We start from the raw sequence: 22,347 nt of genomic DNA on the forward strand, positions 1-22,347 counted from the left end.
GTTTATTTTTATTTTACAGGCAACTTTGTATCTATTTTAACTAGGTACAATAGTTATTAAATAGTTATTAACTATTTAATAACTACCTAGTTAAAATAAATACAAATCTACCTCTAAAATAAACCCTAACCTAAGTTACAATTACACATAACACTACACTATAATTAAATTAATTACCTAAACTATCTACAATTAATTACAATTAAATTAAATAAACTACATTACGAAAAAAACAAACACTAAATTACAGAAAATAAAAAAGAAATTACACATTTTTAAACTAATTACACCTAATCTAATCCCCCTAATAAAATAAAAAGCCCCCTAAATTAAAAAAATTCCCTACCCTATACTAAATTACAAATAGCCCTTACAAGGGCCTTTTGCGAGGCATTGCCCCAAAGTAATCAGCTCTTTTACCTGTAAAAAAAATACAGTACCCCCCAACATTAAAAACCCCCACCCACACACCCAACCCTACTCTAAAACCCACCCAATCCCCCCTTTAAAAAACCTAACACTAACCCCTTGAAGATCACCCTACCTTGAGACATCTTCACCCAGCTGGGCCGAAGTCCTCCAAGAAGCCGGGCAGAAGTGGTCCTCCAGACGGCATCTTCTATCTTCATCCTTCCGACGCGGAGCGGGTCCATCTTCGATCCAGCTGACGCGGGGCATCCTCTTCCATCGACATCCTACTGAAGAATGAAGGTTCCTTTAAATGACGTGATCCAAGATGGCATCCCTTCAATTCCGATTGGCTGATAGAATTCTATCAGCCAATCAGAATTAAGGTAGGAAAAATCCCATTGGCTGATGCAATCAGCCAATAGAATTGAGCTCGCATTCTATTGGCTGATTGGAACAGCCAATAGAATGCAAGCTCAATCCTATTGGCTGATTGGATCAGCCAGTAGGATTGAACTTCAATTCTATTGGCCAATTGCATCAGCCAATAGGATTTTTCCTACCTTAATTCCGATTGGCTGATAGAATTCTATCAGCCAATCGGAATTGAAGGGACGCCATCTTTGATGACGTCATTTAAAGGAACCTTCATTCTTCGTTAGGACGTCGATGGAAGAGGATGCTCCGCGTCGGCTGGATTGAAGATGGACCCGCTCCGCGCCGGAAGGATGAAGATAGAAGATGCCGTCTGGATGAAGACTTCTGCTGTCTGGAGGACCTCTTCTGCCCGGATCGGATAAAGACTTCTGCCGTCTGGAGGACCACTTCTGCCCGGCTTCTTGGAGGACTTCGGCCCGGCTGGGTGAAGAAGTCTCAAGGTAGGGTGATCTTTAAGGGGTTAGTGTTAGGTATTTTTAAGAGGGGTTTGGGTGGGTTTTAGAGTTGGGTTGGGTGTGTGGGTGGTGGGTTTTAATGTTTGGGGGGTATTGTATTTTTTTTACAGGTAAAATAGCTGATTACTTTGGGGCAATGCCCCGCAAAAGGCCCTTTTAAGGGCTATTTGTAATTTAGTATAGAGTAGGGAATTTTTTTTATTTTGGGGGGCTTTTTTATTTTATTAGGGGGATTAGATTAGGTGTAATTAGTTTAAAAAGTTATAATTTCTTTTTTATTTTCTGTAATTTAGTGTTTTGTTTTTCCCCCCGTAATTTAGTTTATTTATTTTAATTGTAATTAATTGTAGTTAGTTTAGGCAATTAATTTAATTATAGTGTAGTGTTGTCATGGTGCCAGGAATCAGACGAGAAGTGCAAAAATAATCACACCTTTATTAATAGCAAACAAATAATAAAAAGTCCACAAGTCAAATAACAAGCCAGGAGTCAAAACCAGAGCTGGTAGTCAGACAAGCCGAATCAGGAGCCAAAGCGAATAGTCAGACGAGCCGGAATCAGGAACAAGGAAAACAGCAGAGTCAGGAACAAGCCAGGGATCAGGAACCAAGAAGGGACGTCAGACAGTCAGGTAGTACACAGGAACTCTCACAAACAGGTCTGAGACAACGCAAAGGCAAAGCATACTGAACAGAGGCCCTTTAAATAATAAGTGATGACATCACAATTCTGAGACTGCATCCTGTCTCACATGGATGATGCACACCAGTCTGGCCATAAAAGGAAGTGCAGGAAATGAGCAGCATCCCCCACAATGCACCATAGTCAGGAAGAGAGGTGAGTAAAATGGCTGCCAGCAGCACATGGCAAACAAACAGGGAAAAAACCCTGACAAGTGTTAGGTGTAATTGTAACTTAGGTTAGGGTTTATTTTACAGGTACATTTGTCTTTATTTTAACTAGGTAGTTATTAAATAGTTAATAACTATTTAATAACTATTGTACCTAGTTAAAATAAATACAAAGTTGCCTGTAAAATAAAAATAAAACCTAAGCTAGCTACAATGTAACTATTAGTTATATTGTAGCTAGCTTAGGGTTTATTTTATAGGTAAGTATTTAGCTTTAAATAGGAATAATTTAGTTAATACTAGTAAATTTATTTAGATGTATTTAAATTATATTTAAGTTAAAGGGGTGTAAGGGTTAGGTTTAGGGGTTAATAACTTCATTATAGTGGTGGCGATGTTGGCGGCGGCGGCAGATTAGGGGTTAATAAATTTAATATAGTTGCGGCGACGTTGGGGGCGGCAGATTAGGGGTTAATAAATATAATGTAGGTGTTGGCGATGTTGGGGGCAACAGATTAGGGGTTCATAGGTATAATGTAGGTGGCGGCGGTGTCTGGAGCGGCAGATTAGGGGTTAATAAAGTTATGCAGGTGGCAGCAATGTAGGGGTCGGCAGATTAGGGGTTAATAGGTGTTAGATTAGGGGTGTTTAGACTCGGGGTTCATGTTAGGGTGTTAGGTGCAGACATAAAATGTATTTTCCCATAGGAACGCACAGCTTTACTGACAAAACTCGTAATCTAGCCGTAAGTGTGCCAAAGTTATCTAAGATTTTCGATAGAATATGGAGCAGTATCTGTTCAAACCAATCAAGCCTAGGGATCAAGCCCTTGTTCAAATATTGGAGTTATACAGGCCACGCTTATCATATCTACAACAGTAAGTTAAGTACACTAGTCTTACAACTCCAATGCGGTCCTTTGACATTATGAGTGGGGACATCTATGGCTTACAGTTACCCAAAAATTCAGGTATACATTACGATTCACTCTTGTACCGGTAAGCAAAATATTGTAGATTGTATTGGTTGGCACCTTACAATATGTTTATAATTTTAAGGTATTCTAAAGGTAAGAGGGATTATATTAAAGCTCTTTACCATTTATGTTTATGTATTGAACTTAAAGGTCTAACAATGTGGGTGTGTGGAAACGAAGGGCCCCTATTGGTCAATGAATGTGTTTGGAAGGGGAGGGATTACTACACCTGTTGGTAGCGTAGCCCTATTTAAGGGTGGTTTAGTTTGTTTGTAACATGCCTGATGAAACGGTTATCACCGAGAAACACGTTGCATGATTTCTCTATATCTATGCTAGAGATTATACTACATTAAGCATGAGCTGTTTTTAAACTGTGTTTTTAAATAAAATCACTTTGATGTTTTTAACTCTCAATGCTTAGTATTATTCTCTGAGCTTACGCTACCTATAGGGTCTATCCCTTCCATCTGGTTATCTGCCTATTTTCCAGAACTGCTGTGGCCTTGCACTGTGGGGAATTTATTGGATGGTGCTCAGCTAGCTGGACTGCTGTAGAAATCCATCCTGCTTCTATGGGCATGACTGAATGCCTTTCCTGAATGTGAGTACCCTGTGTGTATTTCTTCTGCTTGTACCACACATTGTACTATTGATACGCACATTTGGCGCCTCTTTCTGCTCCATATTCTATAGTAGATCTTCCATCCCTGATGAAGTAAGAGAGCTGCCTATTCATCCCCTCCATCAAGTGAATCATCCTTTGGATATCGTTGAAGCTTGGAACTGAAGCTTTAAGTATTTATCTCACTAACTTTGTATGCTATCCATTTTAGTACATTTTATCTCATTTTATGGGATAATGGGACTTTAAGAATACCACTCCAACATAGTTCCTTAGGTCTCATCTGTACCTTTAATTTGTACACTTGTTTTGTCTACTAATTATAATAATCACATCTGTGTCTATATTGTTCTTAGCGCCTCCTAGAGGATTTATATATTCATATATTTATATGTTTCTATATATTATCCTGTTGCTTAATCTAAGATTTTAAAGACTTCATCAATGGAGGAGCTTGGGTTAGTCAATAGAATAGTCACATCATCTGCAAAAAGTGCAATTTTCTCTGTATGTTCACCTATCGTAACACCCTAAATTTTAGGGGCAATACTGATTGCTTGGGCCAATGGTTCCATGACTAGAGCACAAATTAGGGGAGAAAGGGGGAAGCCCTGGCGGGTTCCATTAGTTTTAGGGAAATTTTTAGATTGGAAGCCAATTCGTCTAACTGTGGCAAATGGAGAAGAGTATAGCGCTTGGACCATGGTAATGAACTGTGGAGGGAAGCCAAATGTCTGTAAAACTTGCCAAATATAATCCCATCGTACCCTGTCAAATGCCTTTTCCGCATCAAGAGACAGGGCTGCGACGGGAGTTTCTAATTTTGCTGACTCTGAGAAAACCTGGAGTAGTTTTTGCGAGTTATCTGGACCTTGTCTACCAAATGTGAATCCTACCTGATCCACATGTATGACAGAGGGTAAAATATGCACTATTCTATTGGCCAGCAATTTAGAATAGATTTTCACGTAGAGATTTATTAAAGATATTGGTCTATAATTAGAGCACTATAAGGAGTCTTTGCCTGGTTTTGGAATCTTGATGATCAATGCCTCAAGAAATTCTTTTGAAAACCTGCCTAGGTTTCCAACTTCTGTGAACATAGATTGCAAAAAGGGGGATATATGTAGCCAAAGCATTTTAAAGAAGGTTCCAGTAAACCCATCTGGTCCGGGTGTTTTGTTGGACTTAATTTGTTTGATGACACAATGAATCTCTCTAATGGTGAACGGCTCTAAGAGCGAATCCCTTGAATCTACTGATAGATTGTCAACTACCTCAGGTTGAGGGGTGGTAAGATTCTCTGATTCTTTAAGGTTGTAAAGGTTATAGTAATAATCTGCAAAGGCATTACCAATGGCTTCAGGTGACAAAAAATGTTTTCATTGATTACCAGACCTTGTATTCTTAACAGCGCAGTTCTAGCATTAAGTTTTCTAGCTAAAAGATTATTAGCTTTATTACCTTTGTGGTACATGAGTTGTTTGAATTTCAATAGGTTAGCCTTGACCTTATCTGATTCTCGTTTAAGAAATTTCTGTCGCAGAACAGTAATTTCCTCAGAGATAGTCTCCGTTGAGTTTTGTCTATTGAGCTTTTCTAACTTCCTTAAAGTGAAAGTTAATTTACCCAATTGAAAACACTGCATCGCATTATACACATGTATATCAACATAATCGCTAAGTTTTTTTTGCTCTAAATATATTAATCTTTATTTTTATTCACTAACGTTTTATGCAGCCGTTTGCTTATCGACTCCTCCCATCTTCTTCTTCCTGGTTTTTCACTCTCTACGTATAGAGCGGTCCCACCCGCTCTATACGTAACTTCTCTTGCGCGTTCACAATGATCGAGTCAATTTGCGCATGTGCAATGTCAGAATGCTACCAGCAATGCGCATGCGATGTACCGGACTGCTGGGCTTACTCGATTTGATGAGCGCAATGCGAGGACGATCATGCGCATTAAGTACTGACGAAGGTGTGCATGCGTGAATCGGACACGAGCATCGAGCTGTCGGATATGCCGAAAAGAAGTCACGCATGCGCAAATCTAATGTTTATGGAATGACGTAGTGTCACGGGCGCCTAACGGCCAGAATCTCAATTGGAGGGTATTGACACGTCATGAGGAAGTAAAATCTTAGACGAAAAAAGGGTTGAATTTGCCGTAAGCAAGATGCAGATAAAAAACAAGCAAAACTTTGTTTGGAAAAAAAAGTAAGCAAATTCATGAATTAAAGTCATACTCAATTTAAATATTACATTCATTACAATTGAGCAAGTCTTGAAACTTAACCTTCACTTTAAATTAGTTGCCAGTAGACCCAAATGTCCCCCATTCTTTTTCTTATACTTAGCTGCCTCAGAAATGCAGAATCCTCTAGTATAGGCTTTCAATGCTGCCCAGATGGTTTGATGTGAAATTTGTTCAGAAGTATTAAAATTAATGAATTCAGTGACAGTATTTACAGAGGGGCAAAAAAGTATTTAGTCAGCCACCAATTGTGCATGTTCTCCCACTTAAGAAGGTGAGAGAGGCCTGTAATTTTCATCATAGGTATACCTCAACTATGAGAGACAAAATGTGGAAACAAATCCAGACAGACAATGACATTGTCTGATTTGGAAAGAATTTATTTGCATATTATGGTGGAAAATAAGTATTTGGTCACCTACAAACAAGCAAGATTTCTGGCTCTCACAAACCTGTATCTTCTTCTTTAAGAGGCTCCTCTGTCCTCCACTCATTACCTGTATTAATGGCACCTGTTTGAACTTGTTATCAGTATAAAAGACACCTGTCCACAACCTCAAACAGTCGCACTCCTAACTCCACTATGGTGAAGACCAAAGAGCTGTTGAAGGACACCAGAAACAAAATTGTAGACCTGCACCAGGCTGGGAAGACTGAATCTGCAATAGGCAAGCAGCTTGGTGTGAAGAAATCAACTGTGGGAGCAATAATTAGAAAATGGAAGACATACAAGACCACTGATAATCTCCCTCGATCTGGGGCTCCACACAAGATCTCACCCCGTGGGGTCAAAATGATCACAAGAGCGGTGAGCAAACATCCCAGAACCACACGGGGGGACCTAGTGAATGACCTGCAGAGAGCTGGGACCAACGTAACAAAGGCTACCATCAGTAACACACTACGCCGCCAGGGACTCAGATCCTGCCATGCCAGACGTGTCCCCCTGCTTAAGCCAGTACACGTCCGGGCCCGTCTGAAGTATGCTATAGAGCATTTGGATGATCCAGAAGCGGATTGGGAGAATGTCATATGGTCAGATGAAACCAAAGTAGAACTGTTTGGTAGAAACACAACTCGTCGTGTTTGGAGGAGAGAGAATGCTGAGTTGCAACCAAAGAACACCATACCTACTGTGAAGCATGGGGGGTGGCAACATCATGCTTTGGGGCTGTTTCTCTGTAAAGGGAACAGGACGACTGATCCGTGTACATGAAAGAATGAATGGGGCCATGTATCGGGAGATTTTGAGTGCAAACCTCCTTCCATCAGCAAGGGCATTGAAGATGAAACGTGGCTGGATCTTTCAGCATGACAATGATCCCAAACACACCGCTCGGGCAACGAAGGAGTGGCTTCGTAAGAAGCATTTCAAGGTCCTGGAGTGGCCTAGCTAGTCTCCAGATCTCAACCCCATAGAAAACCTTTGGAGGGAGTTGAAAGTCTGTGTTGCCCAGCTACAGCCCCAAACCATCACTGCTCTAGAGGAGATCTGCAATGCAGGAATGGGCCAACATACCAGCAACAGTGTGTGACAACCTTGTGAAGACTTACATTAAACGTTTGACCTCTGTCATTGCCAACTAAGGATATATAACAAAGTATTGAGATGAACTTTTGATATTGACCAAATACTTATTTTCCACCATAATTTGCAAATAAATTCTTTCCAAATCAGAAAATGATGTCTGGATTTGTTTCCACATTTTGTCTCTCATAGTTGAGGTATACCTATGATGAAAATTACAGGCCTCTCTTATCTTCTTAAGTGGGAGAACTTGCACAATTGGTGGCTGACTAAATACTTTTTTGCCCCACTGTATACACATAAATACATACATACATATGCACATACATACATATATACACAAATGCACACCAACATACACAGATATGCACTAAACATATACACACACATAACAAATACACTCATACATGCATACTATGTGGCAAAGTATGAAGAAGGGGTTAATAGTTATTCTGAAATAAGAATCCCCAACCCCCAGCAACACATTTCCCATTTTTTCTGATAACCTATTGACATTATCCTCATGACAAGCAGGTTAGAGATAGATAGCAGGAAGGGAGATGCCACACAGCCTTGAGAAGGATTGGAGGAAATGAGAGCAGGAAGGGGGAGACTACTAAAAGAGTCAGACACAGCTACTTTAAAGCATAAATTCATGTAACGTAGTGTGAACAAACATCTAAGGCACTGCTGACAACAAATAATGAATGAGTTTGTTACCCACGCTGTCTCCAGGGTCCTGCTCTAACTCCACCAACATACTTCCTACAGCACGCACGTAGTGTAAAATGATTCCGTGCACTGCTGACTCCTGTGCTGGGGGCGATCAGGTGACCTCTGTCTTAGATTGAATAATAAATTAAGGGTTTTTGGAGGCAAGGGTCAGGGTTTTTTTTATGAATGAAGGCTATAGTAACTGCTGTTACTGCCAGGTCCCTCCTTGCTGTGCCTCATTTAGCTTTCCTTCAGTGTCCTCTGCTAACAGGGCAGGCCAATCGGATTAGCTAGAGAAGGAGCCGGTCTCATAGCTCTGTAGTCAAACTTAGCGTAGCGTTTTATTCCAGTACAGTAAAATATAAGCCGTAGAAGAACAGGACACAGCAAAACACTGTACTGTTTAACTAGAACCGTGTTTTCCTTTGTCCTGTTCTACAGCTTATAATTTACTGAACTGGAATAAAAGCTACGTTTTAACTTTATACCATTTCGTTGTTTCCTTCTAACCGCCACTTATAAAGAGCATCATTGGGGGACGTTTTTTACCATTGAAGATGCGTCCCACGCTGATTTGCTTTTCTTCAGTGATAGCCAGATTAAACAATGTGCGCAGCATAAGTGTGCCTGGGATAATGAAGCAATGTTATGCCTTAGAACTAAGTGAATGGTGCTTGTCGGCCCTCCCAAATCTGCCGTCCCTCCCCAATTGCCGCCCAAGGCACGGGAATTATGATTTCTTTCAATAAAAAGTGATAAGCCATATTCTATAAGAGAGGTAAACAGATCTCACTGGAGCCTATGGAAATTTAAATGTTGGGGAGAGGGCAGCAACTCCTATTCATATTTAGGTCAGCATACTGACAGTACCAAGGCAGTTTTTAACTTTAGAATTTCCGCAGGAAGTAACTGGATTCGTGTGAATCTTTTATAGCATAGCTGGGTTTGATGATGAGTCAGATTATATTGGTAGATTTGTATAATACTTCACACTGTGATGGCCTCCCTTACTATGTATCAAGAAGACGCCTAGCTATGGCCTAAAAGAGCTCAGCTTAGTTCCTAGTACGTTTCTGCAGAAAGTTGTTTCCCAGTGCCTTAAAGGGACACTGAACCCAAATTTTTTCTTTCATGATTTAGATAGAGCATGCAATTTTAAGCAACTTTCTAATTTACTCTTATTATAAAATTTTCTTCATTCTCTTGGTATATTTATTTGAAAAGCAAGAATGTAAGTTTAGAGGCCGGCCCATTTTTGGTGAACAACCTGGGTTGTCCTTGCTAATTGGACAGCGCCAATAAAAAGTGCTGTCCATGGTCTGAACCAAAAATTAGCTGGCTCCTTAGCTTAGATTTCTTCTTTTTCAAATAAAGATAGCAAGAGAACAAAGAAACATTGATAATAGGAGTAAATTAGAAAGTTGCTTAACCCCTTAGTGACCAGAGCACTTTTCCATTTGTTGACCATTTGGGACCAAGGCTATTTTTACATTTCTGCGGTGTTTGTGTTTAGCTGTAATTTTCCTCTTACTCATTTACTGTACCCACACATATTATATATCGTTTTTCTCGCCATTAAATGGACTTTCTAAAGATACCATTATTTTCATCATATCTTATAATTTACTATTAAAAAAATTATAAAATATGAGGAAAAAATGGAAAAAAAACTATTTTTTCAAACTTTGACCCCCAAAATCTGTTGCACATATACAACCACCAAAAAACACCCATGCTAAATAGTTTCTAAATTTTGTCCTGAGTTTAGAAATACCCAATGTTTACATGTTCTTTGCTTTTTTTGCAAGTTATAGGGCACTAAATAAAAGTAGCACTTTGCTATTTCCAAACCACTTTTTTTCAAAATTCGCGCTAGTTACATTGGGACACTGATATCTGTCAGGAATCCCTGAATATCCTTTAACATGTATATATATATTTTTAGAAGACATCCCAAAGTATTGATCTAGGCCCATTTTGGTATATTTCATGCCACCATTTCACCGCCAAATGCGATCAAATAAAAAAAATTGTTCACTTTTTCACAAAGTTTTTGACAAACTTTAGGTTTCTCACTGAAATTATTTACAAACAGCTTGTGCAATTATTGCACAAATGGTTTTAAATGCTTCTCTGGGATCCCCTTTGTTCAGAAATAGCAGACATATATGGCTTTTACGTTGCTTTTTGGTAATTAGAAGGGCGCTAAATGCCACTGCGCACCACACGTGTATTATGCGCAGCAGTGAAGGGGTTAATTAGGGAGCATGTAGGGAGCTTGTAGGGTTAATTTTAGCTTTAGTGTAGTGTAGTAAACAACCCCAAGTATTGATCTAGGCCCATTTTGCTATATTTCATGCCACCATTTCACCGCCAAATGCGATCAAATTAAAAAAAACTTTAAATATTTCACAATTTTAGGTTTCTCACTGAAATTATTTACAAACAGCTTGTGCAATTATGGCACAAATTGTTGTAAATGCTTCTCTGGGATCCCCTTTGTTCAGAAATAGCAGACATATATGGCTTTGGCGTTGCTTTTTGGTAGTTAGAAGGTCGCTAAATGCCGCTGCGCATCACACGTATATTATTATGTCTAGCAGTGAAGGAGTTAATTAGGTAGCTTGTAGGGAGCTTGCAGGGTTAATTTTAGCTTTAGTGTAGAGATCAGCCTCCCACCTGACACATCCCACCCCCTGATCCCTCCCAAACAGCTCCCTTCCCTCCCCCACCCCACAATTGTCCCTGCCATCTTAAGTACTGGCAGAAAGTCTGCCAGTACTAAAATAAAAGTTTTTTGGGGGTTTTTATTTTATTTTTTAATTTTTTTAATTATTCTTCTGCTTTTTAGGACCCCCCTTAGCCCCCAACCTCCCTGACCCCCCCCCCAAACAGCTCTTTAACCCCCCCCCCTCTGCCTTTATTGTGCACCATATTGGGTACTGGCAGCTGTCTGCCAGTACCCAGTTTGAAAAATAATAATGTATTTTAATTTTTTTATTTTATTAAATATTTTCTTTATTTCTGTAGTGTAGCTGCCCCCCCTCAACATCCAACCCCCCACCCTCTCCCAGATGCCTTCATTTTAAAATCCCACCCTCCCCAGTCCTCTCTCCCACCCTCCAGATCTACAGCATATTGATGCTGTTTTCATAGATCTCACGTGCACGCACGCGCCCGTGCACGGCTCTCGTGCACGTGCCCGCGCGCGCCCGCGCGCCCGCACAAGATCCCTCCCCCTCCTCCACCAATGACTGCCCACCCGCCTCCCTGGATGAGCTCCCACCCACCAACGATAACGGCCATCGATAGCCGATGCAGAGAGGGCCACAGAGTGGCTCTCTCTGCATCGGATAGCTAAAAACAGTTATTGCAGGATGCCTCAATATTGAGGCATCACTGCAATAACATGAAAGCAGCTGGAAGCGATCAGGATCGCTTCCACTGCTTTCAAAGACCGACGATGTATGGGGTACGTCCTTGGTCATTAACTGCATTTTTTTGCAGGACGTACCCCATACGTCGTTGGTCGTTAAGGGGTTAAAATTGCATGCTCTATCTGAATCATGAAAGCAATTTTTTTGGGTTCAGTGTCCCTTTAAGGAGGGTTTTTCTTTGGCACCTTTATAGTGGGAGGTATTAAGGTGTCAGGTATATTCCCAAATTTCTGTGAAGCCTTTATTGTGGGAAATATTGGGTGATAAGGTGGTGCGTCGCAGTAGAAATAGCGATTTGTGCCAAGATATATAAGCACCCCAATATTAGGACTAGTTTTCGCAGCACTTGTACTTTTTTGTTGCATGTGTCCCTCACTTATTTATACTGCTTCTGGCTAGATCAATAGGTTACAGTCAGTGATCTCTTACCAGCATGGGCCGTGGACTGGCAAATATGTCGGATTACTGACTCTATGATGTTCCCGCACTACCTTTACCACCTTAGCGATCAGCCGGTGTAGAGGAGTGGTCAGAGTCTCCTCCGGATTCCTGTAGGGCAAAAATTAGCTCAGTGCGATGGAGTTGCATGGATCCGGTGCCAGCCGGGATTGTGTAGGCTTCAGGTCAATCTCTGCGATGCGTATTATCCACCTGGGTCTCAACTGGTCTGAAAATGTACCCTCTGTCTCCTCGGGGTCTGTAGTGTACAAAGTTGTTGTAGATACTAAATTTAACTAGAAAATGCAGATATTTTTTTAGATGACTGAATGTGGAGTTGAAGGAAAACACGTCCGCTCAGCTTGGTATTTGGCTCCGCCCCCCCTATTTTTTTTCTTTAATAAAAATGACTACACTGAAATTTGGGGGCAATTGGTGGACATTTAGAAAATTAACCAAAGGTCCACTTGTAATGACTAATTATTAATAGCACACCTGTAAATGTAGGAATTTGCCCATTTACGGGTGTGTGATAAATTAGCGATCCACTTGTAATCTAGCCCTATATGTGTTAATAGGCAGACATTAATTTGTGTGACAATACAGATATTCATGTATCCTGTACGAAGGGTAAGCAACAGCATTTTTACCTAATTCGCATAAAAGTAATTACAAAAAGCTCAAGTAAGAGTCATATTCTTGACACAAGAGAATACATATATCACAAATGGAGGTCACACTGGAATACATCTTTGGGCATCTTTAACAATTATTTTACAATTGCCTTTTTCCATACATAACATTAAACAAAGACACACAAAAAAACATAATTTATGCTTACCTGATAAATTCCTTTCTCCTGTAGTGTAGTCAGTCCACGGGTCATCCATTACCTATGGAATATATCTCTTCCTAACAGGAAACTGCAAGAGAATTACCCAGCAGAGCTGCTATATAGCTCCTCCCCTCACCTACCATACTCAGTCATTCGACCAAAGCAGACGAGAAAGGAGGAACCATAGGGTACAGTGGTGACTGGAGTTTAATTAAAATTTAGACCTGCCGTAAAAACAGGGCGGGCCGTGGACTGACTACACTACAGGAGAAAGGAATTTATCAGGTAAGCATAAATTATGTTTTCTCCTGTTAAGTGTAGTCAGTCCACGGGTCATCCATTACCTATGGAATACCAATACCAAAGCTAAAGTACACGGATGAAGGGAGGGACAAGGCAGGAACATTAAACAGAAGGAACCACTGCCTGAAGTACCTTTCTCCCAAAAATAGCCTCCGACGAAGCAAAAGTGTCAAATTTGTAAAATTTTGAAAAAGTGTGAAGCGAAGACCAAGTCGCAGCCTTGCAAATCTGTTCAACAGAGGCCTCATTTTTAAAGGCCCAGGTGGAAGCCACAGCTCTAGTAGAATGAGCTGTAATCCTTTCAGGAGGCTGCTGTCCAGCAGTCTCATAGGCTAAGCGTATTATGCTATGAAGCCAAAAAGAGAGAGAGGTAGCCGAAGCCTTTTGACCTCTCCTCTGTCCAGAGTAAACGACAAACAGGGAAGAAGTTTGATGAAAATCCTTAGTTGCCTGCAAATAGAATTTCAGGGCACGGACTACGTCCAGATTATGCAAAAGTCGTTCCTTCTTTGAAGAAGGGTTAGGACACAGAGATGGAACAACAATCTCTTGATTGATATTCCTGTTAGTAACTACCTTAGGTAAGAACCCAGGTTTAGTACGCAGGACTACCTTGTCTGAATGAAAAATCAGATAAGGAGAATCACAATGTAAGGCAGATAACTCAGAGACTCTTCGAGCCGAGGAAATAGCCATCAAAAACAGAACTTTCCAAGATAACAGCTTGATATCAATGGAATGAAGGGGTTCAAATGGAACACCTTGGAGAACATTAAGAACTAAGTTTAAGCTCCACAGCGGAGCAACAGACTTAAACACAGGCTTAATCCTAGTTAAAGCCTGACAGAAAGCCTGAACGTCTGGAACTTCAGCCAGACGTTTGTGTAGAAGAATAGACAGAGCAGAAATCTGTCCCTTTAACGAACTAGTAGATAAGCCCTTTTCTAAACCCTCTTGTAGAAAGGACAATATCCTAGGAATCCTAACCTTACTCCATGAGTAACTCTTGGATTCGCACCAATGTAAATATTTACGCCATATCTTATGGTAAATTTTTCTGGTAACAGGCTTCCTAGCCTGTATTAAGGTATCAATAACCGACTCCGAGAAGCCACGCTTTGATAGAATCAAGCGTTCAATCTCCATGCAGTCAGCCTCAGAGAAATTAGATTTGGATGTTTGAAAGGACCCTGAATTAGAAGGTCCTGTCTCAGAGGCAGAGACCACGGTGGACAGGACGACATGTCTACTAGGTCTGCATACCAGTTCCTGCATGGCCACGCAGGCGCTATCAGAATCACCGAAGCTCTCTCCTGTTTGATCTTGGCAATCAAACGAGGAAGCATCGGGAATGGTGGAAACACATAAGCCATGTTGAAGACCCAAGGGGCTGTCAAAGCATCTATCAGCACCGCTCCCGGGTCCCTGGACCTGGATCCGTAACAAGGAAGCTTGGCGTTCTGACGAGACGCCATGAGATCCAGATCTGGTTTGCCCCAACGACGAATCAGTTGAGCAAAGACCTCCGGATGAAGCTCCCACTCCCCCGGATGAAAAGTCTGGCGACTTAGAAAATCCGCCTCCCAGTTCTCCACGCCTGGGATGTAGATCGCTGACAGGTGGCAAGAGTGAGACTCTGCCCAGCGAATTATCTTTGAGACTTCCAACATCGCTAGGGAACTTCTGGTTCCCCCTTGATGGTTGATGTAAGCCACAGTCGTGATGTTGTCCGACTGAAATCTGATGAACCTCAGAGTTGCTAACTGAGGCCAAGCTAGGAGAGCATTGAATATTGCTCTTAACTCCAGAATATTTATTGGGAGGAGTTTCTCCTCCTGAGTCCATAATCCCTGAGCTTTCAGGGAATTCCAGACTGCTCCCCAGCCTAGAAGGCTGGCGTCTGTTGTTACAATCGTCCAATCTGGCCTTCGAAAGGTCATCCCCTTGGACAGATGTGGCCGAGAAAGCCACCATAGAAGAGAATCTCTGGTCTCTTGATCCAGATTTAGTAGGGGGGACAAATCTGAGTAATCCCCGTTCCACTGATTTAGCATGCACAATTGCAGCAGTCTGAGATGCAGGTGCGCAAATGGTACTATGTCCATTGCCGCTACCATTAAGCCGATTACTTCCATGCACTGAGCTACTGACGGGTGTGGAATGGAGTGAAGGACACGGCAAGCATTTAGAAGTTTTAATAACCTGGCCTCTGTCAGGTAAATTTTCATCTCTACAGAATCTATAAGAGTCCCTAGAAAGGGAACTCTTGTAAGTGGTAATAGAGAACTCTTTTCCACGTTCACCTTCCACCCATGCGACCTCAGAAATGCCAGAACTATCTCTGTATGAGACTTGGCAGTTTGAAAACTTGACGCTTGTATCAGAATGTCGTCTAGGTACGGAGTCACCGCTATGCCTCGCGGTCTTAGTACCTCCAGAAGTGATCCTAGAATTTTTGTAAAGATTCTTGGAGCCGTAGCTAATCCGAAGGGAAGAGCTACAAACTGGTAATGCCTGTCTAGGAAGGCAAATCTCAGATACCGATAATGGTCCTTGTGAATCGTTATGTGAAGGTAGGCATCCTTTAGATCCACTGTGGTCATGTACTGACCCTCTTGGATCATGGGAAGGATGGTTCGAATAGTTTCCATTTTGAATGATGGAACTCTTAGAAATTTGTTTAGGATCTTTAAGTCCAAGATTGGCCTGAAGGTTCCCTCTTTCTTGGGAACCACAAATAGGTTTGAATAGAATCCCTGCCCGTGTTCCGTCCGCGGAACTGGGTGGATTACCCCCATTAGTAAGAGGTCTTGTACACAGCGTAGAAACGCCTCTTTCTTTATTTGGTTTGCTGATAACCTTGAAAGATGAAATCTCCCCCGTGGAGGAGAAGTTTTGAAGTCCAGGAGATATCCCTGAGATATGATCTCCAACGCCCAGGGATCCTGGACATCTCTTGCCCAAGCCTGGGCGAAGAGAGAAAGTCTGCCCCCCACTAGATCCGTTTCCGGATAGGGGGCCCTCTCTTCATGCTGTTTTGGGGGCAGCAGCAGGTTTCTTGGCCTGCTTGCCCCTGTTCCAGGACTGGTTAACTTTCCAGCCCTGTCTGAAACGAGCAACAGCTCCTTCCTGTTTTGGAGCGGAGGAAGTTGATGCTGCTCCTGCCTTGAAGTTACGAAAGGCACGAAAATTAGACTGTTTGGCTTTTGATTTGGCCCTGTCCTGAGGTAGAGCATGGCCCTTACCTCCCGTAATGTCAGCAATAATTTCTTTCAAGCCGGGCCCGAATAAGGTCTGCCCTTTGAAAGGAATATTAAGCAATTTAGATTTAGAAGTCACGTCAGCTGACCAGGATTTAAGCCATAGCGCTCTGCGCGCTTGGATGGCGAATCCGGAGTTCTTAGCCGTAAGTTTGGTTAAATGCACAACGGCATCAGAAACAAATGCGTTAGCTAGCTTAAGTGTCTTAAGCTTGTTGATTATTTCATCCAATGGAGCTGAGCGAATGGCCTCTTCCAGAGACTCAAACCAGAATGCTGCCGCAGCAGTGACAGGCGCAATGCATGCAAGGGGCTGTAAAATAAAACCTTGTTGAACAAACATTTTCTTAAGGTAACCCTCTAATTTTTTATCCATTGAATCTGAAAAGGCACAACTATCTTCCACCGGGATATTGGTACGCTTAGCTAAAGTAGAAACTGCTCCCTCCACCTTAGGGACCGTCTGCCATAAGTCTCGTGTGGTGGCGTCAATAGGAAACATTTTCCTAAATATGGGAGGAGGGGTAAAAGGCACACCCGGTCTATCCCACTCCTTGCTAATAATCTCTGTAAGCCTTTTTGGTATAGGAAATACGTCAGTACACACCGGTACCGCATAGTATCTATCCAACCTACATAATTTCTCTGGAATTGCAACCGTGTTACAATCATTCAGAGCCGCTAATACCTCCCCTAGCAATGTGCGGAGGTTCTCTAGCTTAAACTTAAAATTGGAAATCTCTGAATCCAGTCTCCCTGGATCAGATCCGTCATCCACAGAATGAAGCTCTCCGTCCTCACGTTCTGCAAACTGTGACGCAGTATCTGACATGGCTCTCATCTCATCCGCGCGCTCTATCCTTAACCCAGAGCTATCGCGCTTGCCTCTTAATTCTGGCAACTTAGATAATACTTCTGTCATAACAGTAGCCATGTCTTGCAAAGTGATTTGTAAGGGCCTCCCTGATGTACTTGGCGCCACAAAATCACGCACCTCCTGAGCGGGAGGCGAAGGTACTGACACGTGAGGAGAGTTAGTCGGCATAACTTCCCCCTCGTCGTCTGGTGATAATTTCTTTACATGTAAAGATTGACTTTTATTTAAAGTAGCATCAATGCAATTAGTACACAAATTTCTATTGGGCTCCACATTGGCCTTTAAACATAGTGAACAAAGAGATTCATCTAAGTCAGACATGTTTAAACAAACTAGCAATGAGACTAGCAAACTTGGAAATACTTTTCAAAATTAATTTACAAGCAATATAAAAAACGTTACTGTGCCTTTAAGAAGCACAGAAAAACTGACACAGTTGAAATAACAATGACCAAAATAGTTATAGCAACCAAATTTTCACAGTAAATGTATTAAGTTAGCAAAGGATTGCACCCACCAGCAAATGGATGATTAACCCCTTAGTACCCAAAAACGGATAACAATTATATAATTAACGTTTTTCTCACAGTCAAATACACTGTCACAGGACTGCTGCGCCTGATTACCTCCCTCAAAATGGATTTTGAAGACCCCTGAGCTCTCTAAAGACGATCTGGATCATGGAGGATGAAGTAGACAGATTGTGACTGAATTTTTACTGCGCAAAAAAGCGCTAAAATAGGCCCCTCCCACTCATATTACAACAGTGGGGAAGCTCAGAAACTGTTTCTATGCAGAAAACAAAAATGGCCATGTGGTAAAAATCATGCCCTAATAAGTTTTATCACCAAGTACCTCACAAAAACGATTAACAAGCCAGTAAACGTTTTAAACATACATTTGAAAGTTATGTATTATTATTAATAAGCCTGCTACCAGTCGTTTTTACTGCAGTTAAGGCTCATACATTATTTCAGTATTAACAGTATTTTCAGAGTCAATTCCATTCCTTAGAAAAATACATTCAGTGTACACACACATCAGCCTGATACCAGTCGCTATCACTGCATTTAAGGCTGAACTTACTTTACAATGGTATCAGCAGTATTTTCTCAGTCAATTCCATTCCTCAGAAAATAAATTACTGCACATACCTCATTTGTTGCAGGGGAGCCCTGCATGCTATTCCCCTTCTCTGAAGTTACCTCACTCCTCAGATGAGAAACAGCCAGTGGATCTTAGTTACGTCTGCTAAGATCATAGAAAACGCAGGCAGATTCTTCTTCTAATGCTGCCTGAGAATAAACAGCACACTCCGGTGCCATTTAAAAATAACAAACTTTTGATTGTAGAAATAAACTAAGTTAAAAAACACCACAGATCTCTCACAGCTTCCTTTTTAGTTAGGCTGCAAGAGAATGACTGATATGATAGGTGAGGGGAGGAGCTATATAGCAGCTCTGCTGGGTAATTCTCTTGCAGTTTCCTGTTAGGAAGAGATATATTCCATAGGTAATGGATGACCCGTGGACTGACTACACTTAACAGGAGAAAAGAAAAAACAGGATTACGTTTTTTTAGCATTAAAATGATCACAGTCTTAAACAGCCAAGCTTGATAACACCCACAATATTCGTCCCCCATTTCCCCAAAATGGCTAACGGCAGATGGTTGTCAAAGACTGAAATATGGATACACAAAAAAATATATCTACTCTCCAGCTGTTAAATTTGATGTGTCCATTTTGTTGTTATTTAGTCTATAACTTGTGGTTGGATGGATATTTTTTCTGATATCCGATCTGATATTTTTCTGATATCCGATCTGATAAAAGTTTCCAAGTGCTGTTTCTAATATCCAGAGATATGGGGTAAACTCAGTGATGGTAAATGATCATATCCTCCAATCCTGATGTATATACATACAATATGTGTCCTTTCAGAGTGAAAATATATATGTATCCAAATGTGCTCAAATGCTAGTTCAGAGTACCTTATCACCTGTAGGTGAGTTGTGTTGATGTGGATCGATGTCATGTGTGATCACACAGACCATCTACTTCTGGATCCTGGAGTAAATCTTTGTGTAATAAAGTGTAGTCACTCAGTGGCTCCGTTTTAAGCGTGTTGATGAAGTTGTGCTGGGTGTTAGCTTATTCCTTGGTTCCTTATGGTGAAATCGTTGCAATCCGCTGGGAAAGCTTGGCGGGGAGATTAAAAAAAGTAAGAGCTGGCAACGATTTCACTGTGAGGAACCAAGGAATAAGCTAACACCCAGCACAACTTCATCAAAATGCATAGATCCACTTCAACACAACTCACCTAGAAGTGATAAGGTACTCTAAACTAGCATTTGAGCACATTTGGATATATATATATTTTTTTTCACTCTAAAAGGACACATACTGTATGTATATACATCAGGATTGGAGGATATAACCATTTACCATCACAGACTTTACCCCATATATCTGGATATTAGAAACAGCACTTGGACACTTTATATATATATATATATATATATATATATATATATATATATATATATATATATATATATATATATATATATATATATATATATATATATAAATAAATAAAATTAAAAATTCATGCCTCATTGTTTTTTTATACATTATCTTAAATTTTCTAGATTTTTTCACTTGGTCCCTCATCCAGTATTATATGAGTTTTTCCTTCATTTTTTATATATTTTATCTGTTGAGGATCCAGACCCCTTTTTTATTGCTTTTATTGTGATACAGATCTGTTTAGTAATAAACATTTTATACATTTTACTCAGCTGTTATAATGTTATTGTATACTGTAATACACTGTAGATTTATTATATACATAATCTATTAGCACTAACCAATAGGTATAACTTTATATAATATAGTAGCTCCCCTATTGCTATCTTAGCACTGCTCCCATATACTGAACCTTTATAAATTAACATTAGCATCTATGTGGTTCTATTCTCAAGCATCTAAAGGTTAATTAGAAAGTGCATATCAATGAATAAACTTATTGTCTAATGTATGTTTCCAATAAATCTGAATATGGTCACTTCAGCTTTAAGGGTGACAACTTTCTGTAATGGTTTTAATTATCAAGGCTGTATAAGTATCAGATTACTGGGTGCAATAATATGTCTATGAATAAGGCGTGTATCGCCGAAACGCGTAAGACATGATAATTCTGTCTGATCCTTTGAAGATTTTATTTCTTTAATGTGTTTTCCATGAATAAAGATTTTCTTTTTTAGTACCTTGAGGTTCGCTGGGCTATTTTGTTTGTTTTAGTAATCACAAATGCATATATACGTATATTCTGTGAATTCTTTCACTTGCTCAGTAGGGGCTGGTCACTCAAAAAGTGTAAATATACAAAGACTATGCAGATTTTGTTAATGGAAGTAAATTGGAAAGTTGTTTAAAATTTCATGCTCTATCTGAAAGTTTAATTTTGACTTGAGTGTCCCTTTAAGCACCAAAAATGGTGTAAAGTTGCCTTAAGTGCATCCATCTAAATAGGTTGTGTCTTCAAGACCCAATAAATTGTGGGAAAATAACTTGTGATTATTAATTATAAATCAAGGTAATTGCACAGATCGTATGCCGTTATTTTGCTTTGTAATACCTAGTTAGCTATACAGGAAGTCTAATAATAATAATATTTACATTTAACTGTTTGTTTTTGTTTTTTGTTACAGCTGCAGCATATGGTAATGGGACATATTTTGCTGTGCAAGCAAGTTATTCTGCAAATGATACCTATTCTAGACCTGACTCAACAGGACATAAATACATGTACTTAGCACGAGTGCTCACAGGGGAGTCATGTGCTGGGAGTAACAAAATGGTCTCGCCTCCACCAAAGAATGCAAGTGATCCAACAGACCTGTATGACAGTTCAAGCGATAATCCTTCACACCCTTCAATATATGTGATATTCCATGATATACAGGCTTATCCTGAGTATTTAATCACCTTCATAAAATAGTATTTTTCCTTTTTCTAAAGATTATTTTCAGTAATATCCTTCTCTGATTTCCAGAGGTGACTCATATACATGTAATCTTCCTTTGAAATTGATCAGTGAAAACAGGTTTGTACTCTTGAATGAATTACAAAGTTAAATGATTTAGGGGAAAAAGTGTGTGTTAAAGAGATAAATGTTTTGTTTTTCTTTCAGATAACTGTATTGTTGAATTTTAATATGCTGTACAAATCCACTGCTACTGTGACCTTAATTTCTCCAGCCAGCTATATAGCATCTGTGAAATTGTCACCACCACAATGGTACAATGGGCATAATGTGGTGGCCACATTCTACAGCCATTGTGTCACTTTTCACTCCCCTGTAGTGTTAGCATATGTAACCTGATTTTTGCCCTTTGAGAGATGCTGGAGATAAACTCATTTCATAATTATTAAAATACCTTATTTGTAATCCCTGTAAGGTACCAGTTTTATGGGATATATTTCATTATTTAACTGTTTATTGTGCTCTTTTAATTTATTCTGCATATATATGGATTAAAGATCAGACGATAACCGCATTCCAGATATTTTAAAAAATATATTCCTTTATTCAAATTCAGTTAAAATCCACGGCACACATTATAAAACATAAAAGATCAGTGGGAAATCCGTCAGGCTGACGCGTTTCGGCTATCTAGCCTTACTCATAGACTTAATCTGACTAGCACCTGTGGAGCTTAAATACGCTCCCTCACATTCTCATTGGTTACCACTTTTCCCATTGAAAACAGATGTATGGAGACTTAAAGGGACAGCAGGTCAGAACTGTCAGTCACTTGATAAAAGGCAAGCACACTTAATTTCAGTGCCATTAACACTTGATTAGCTATATTGTGTCTTTTCTTCTTATAATATTGTATGCATCACGTAAGACCCACGATAATCTTATTTAGTGCTACTT

The 22,347-nt window shown here is 40.2% G+C and overlaps 1 protein-coding gene across 1 annotated transcript in view; it reads left to right on the plus strand.

Annotated features, from left to right (window-relative positions):
- The window catches only part of LOC128645216 (protein mono-ADP-ribosyltransferase PARP14-like), a 279,860-nt gene extending 257,896 nt beyond the window's left edge, over positions 1 to 21,964 (plus strand). The window contains exon 18 of the mRNA XM_053698040.1: positions 21,116 to 21,964. Within this exon, the coding sequence (XP_053554015.1) occupies positions 21,116 to 21,405 (290 nt within the window). The 3' untranslated portion in view covers positions 21,406 to 21,964. The remainder of the gene's footprint in view (positions 1 to 21,115) is intronic.
- Positions 21,965 to 22,347: the final 383 nt, after the last annotated feature.

This window comes from Bombina bombina, chromosome 1 (genome assembly GCF_027579735.1).
Source record: "Bombina bombina isolate aBomBom1 chromosome 1, aBomBom1.pri, whole genome shotgun sequence".
In the NCBI taxonomy this organism is placed as follows: Eukaryota; Metazoa; Chordata; class Amphibia; order Anura; family Bombinatoridae; genus Bombina; species Bombina bombina.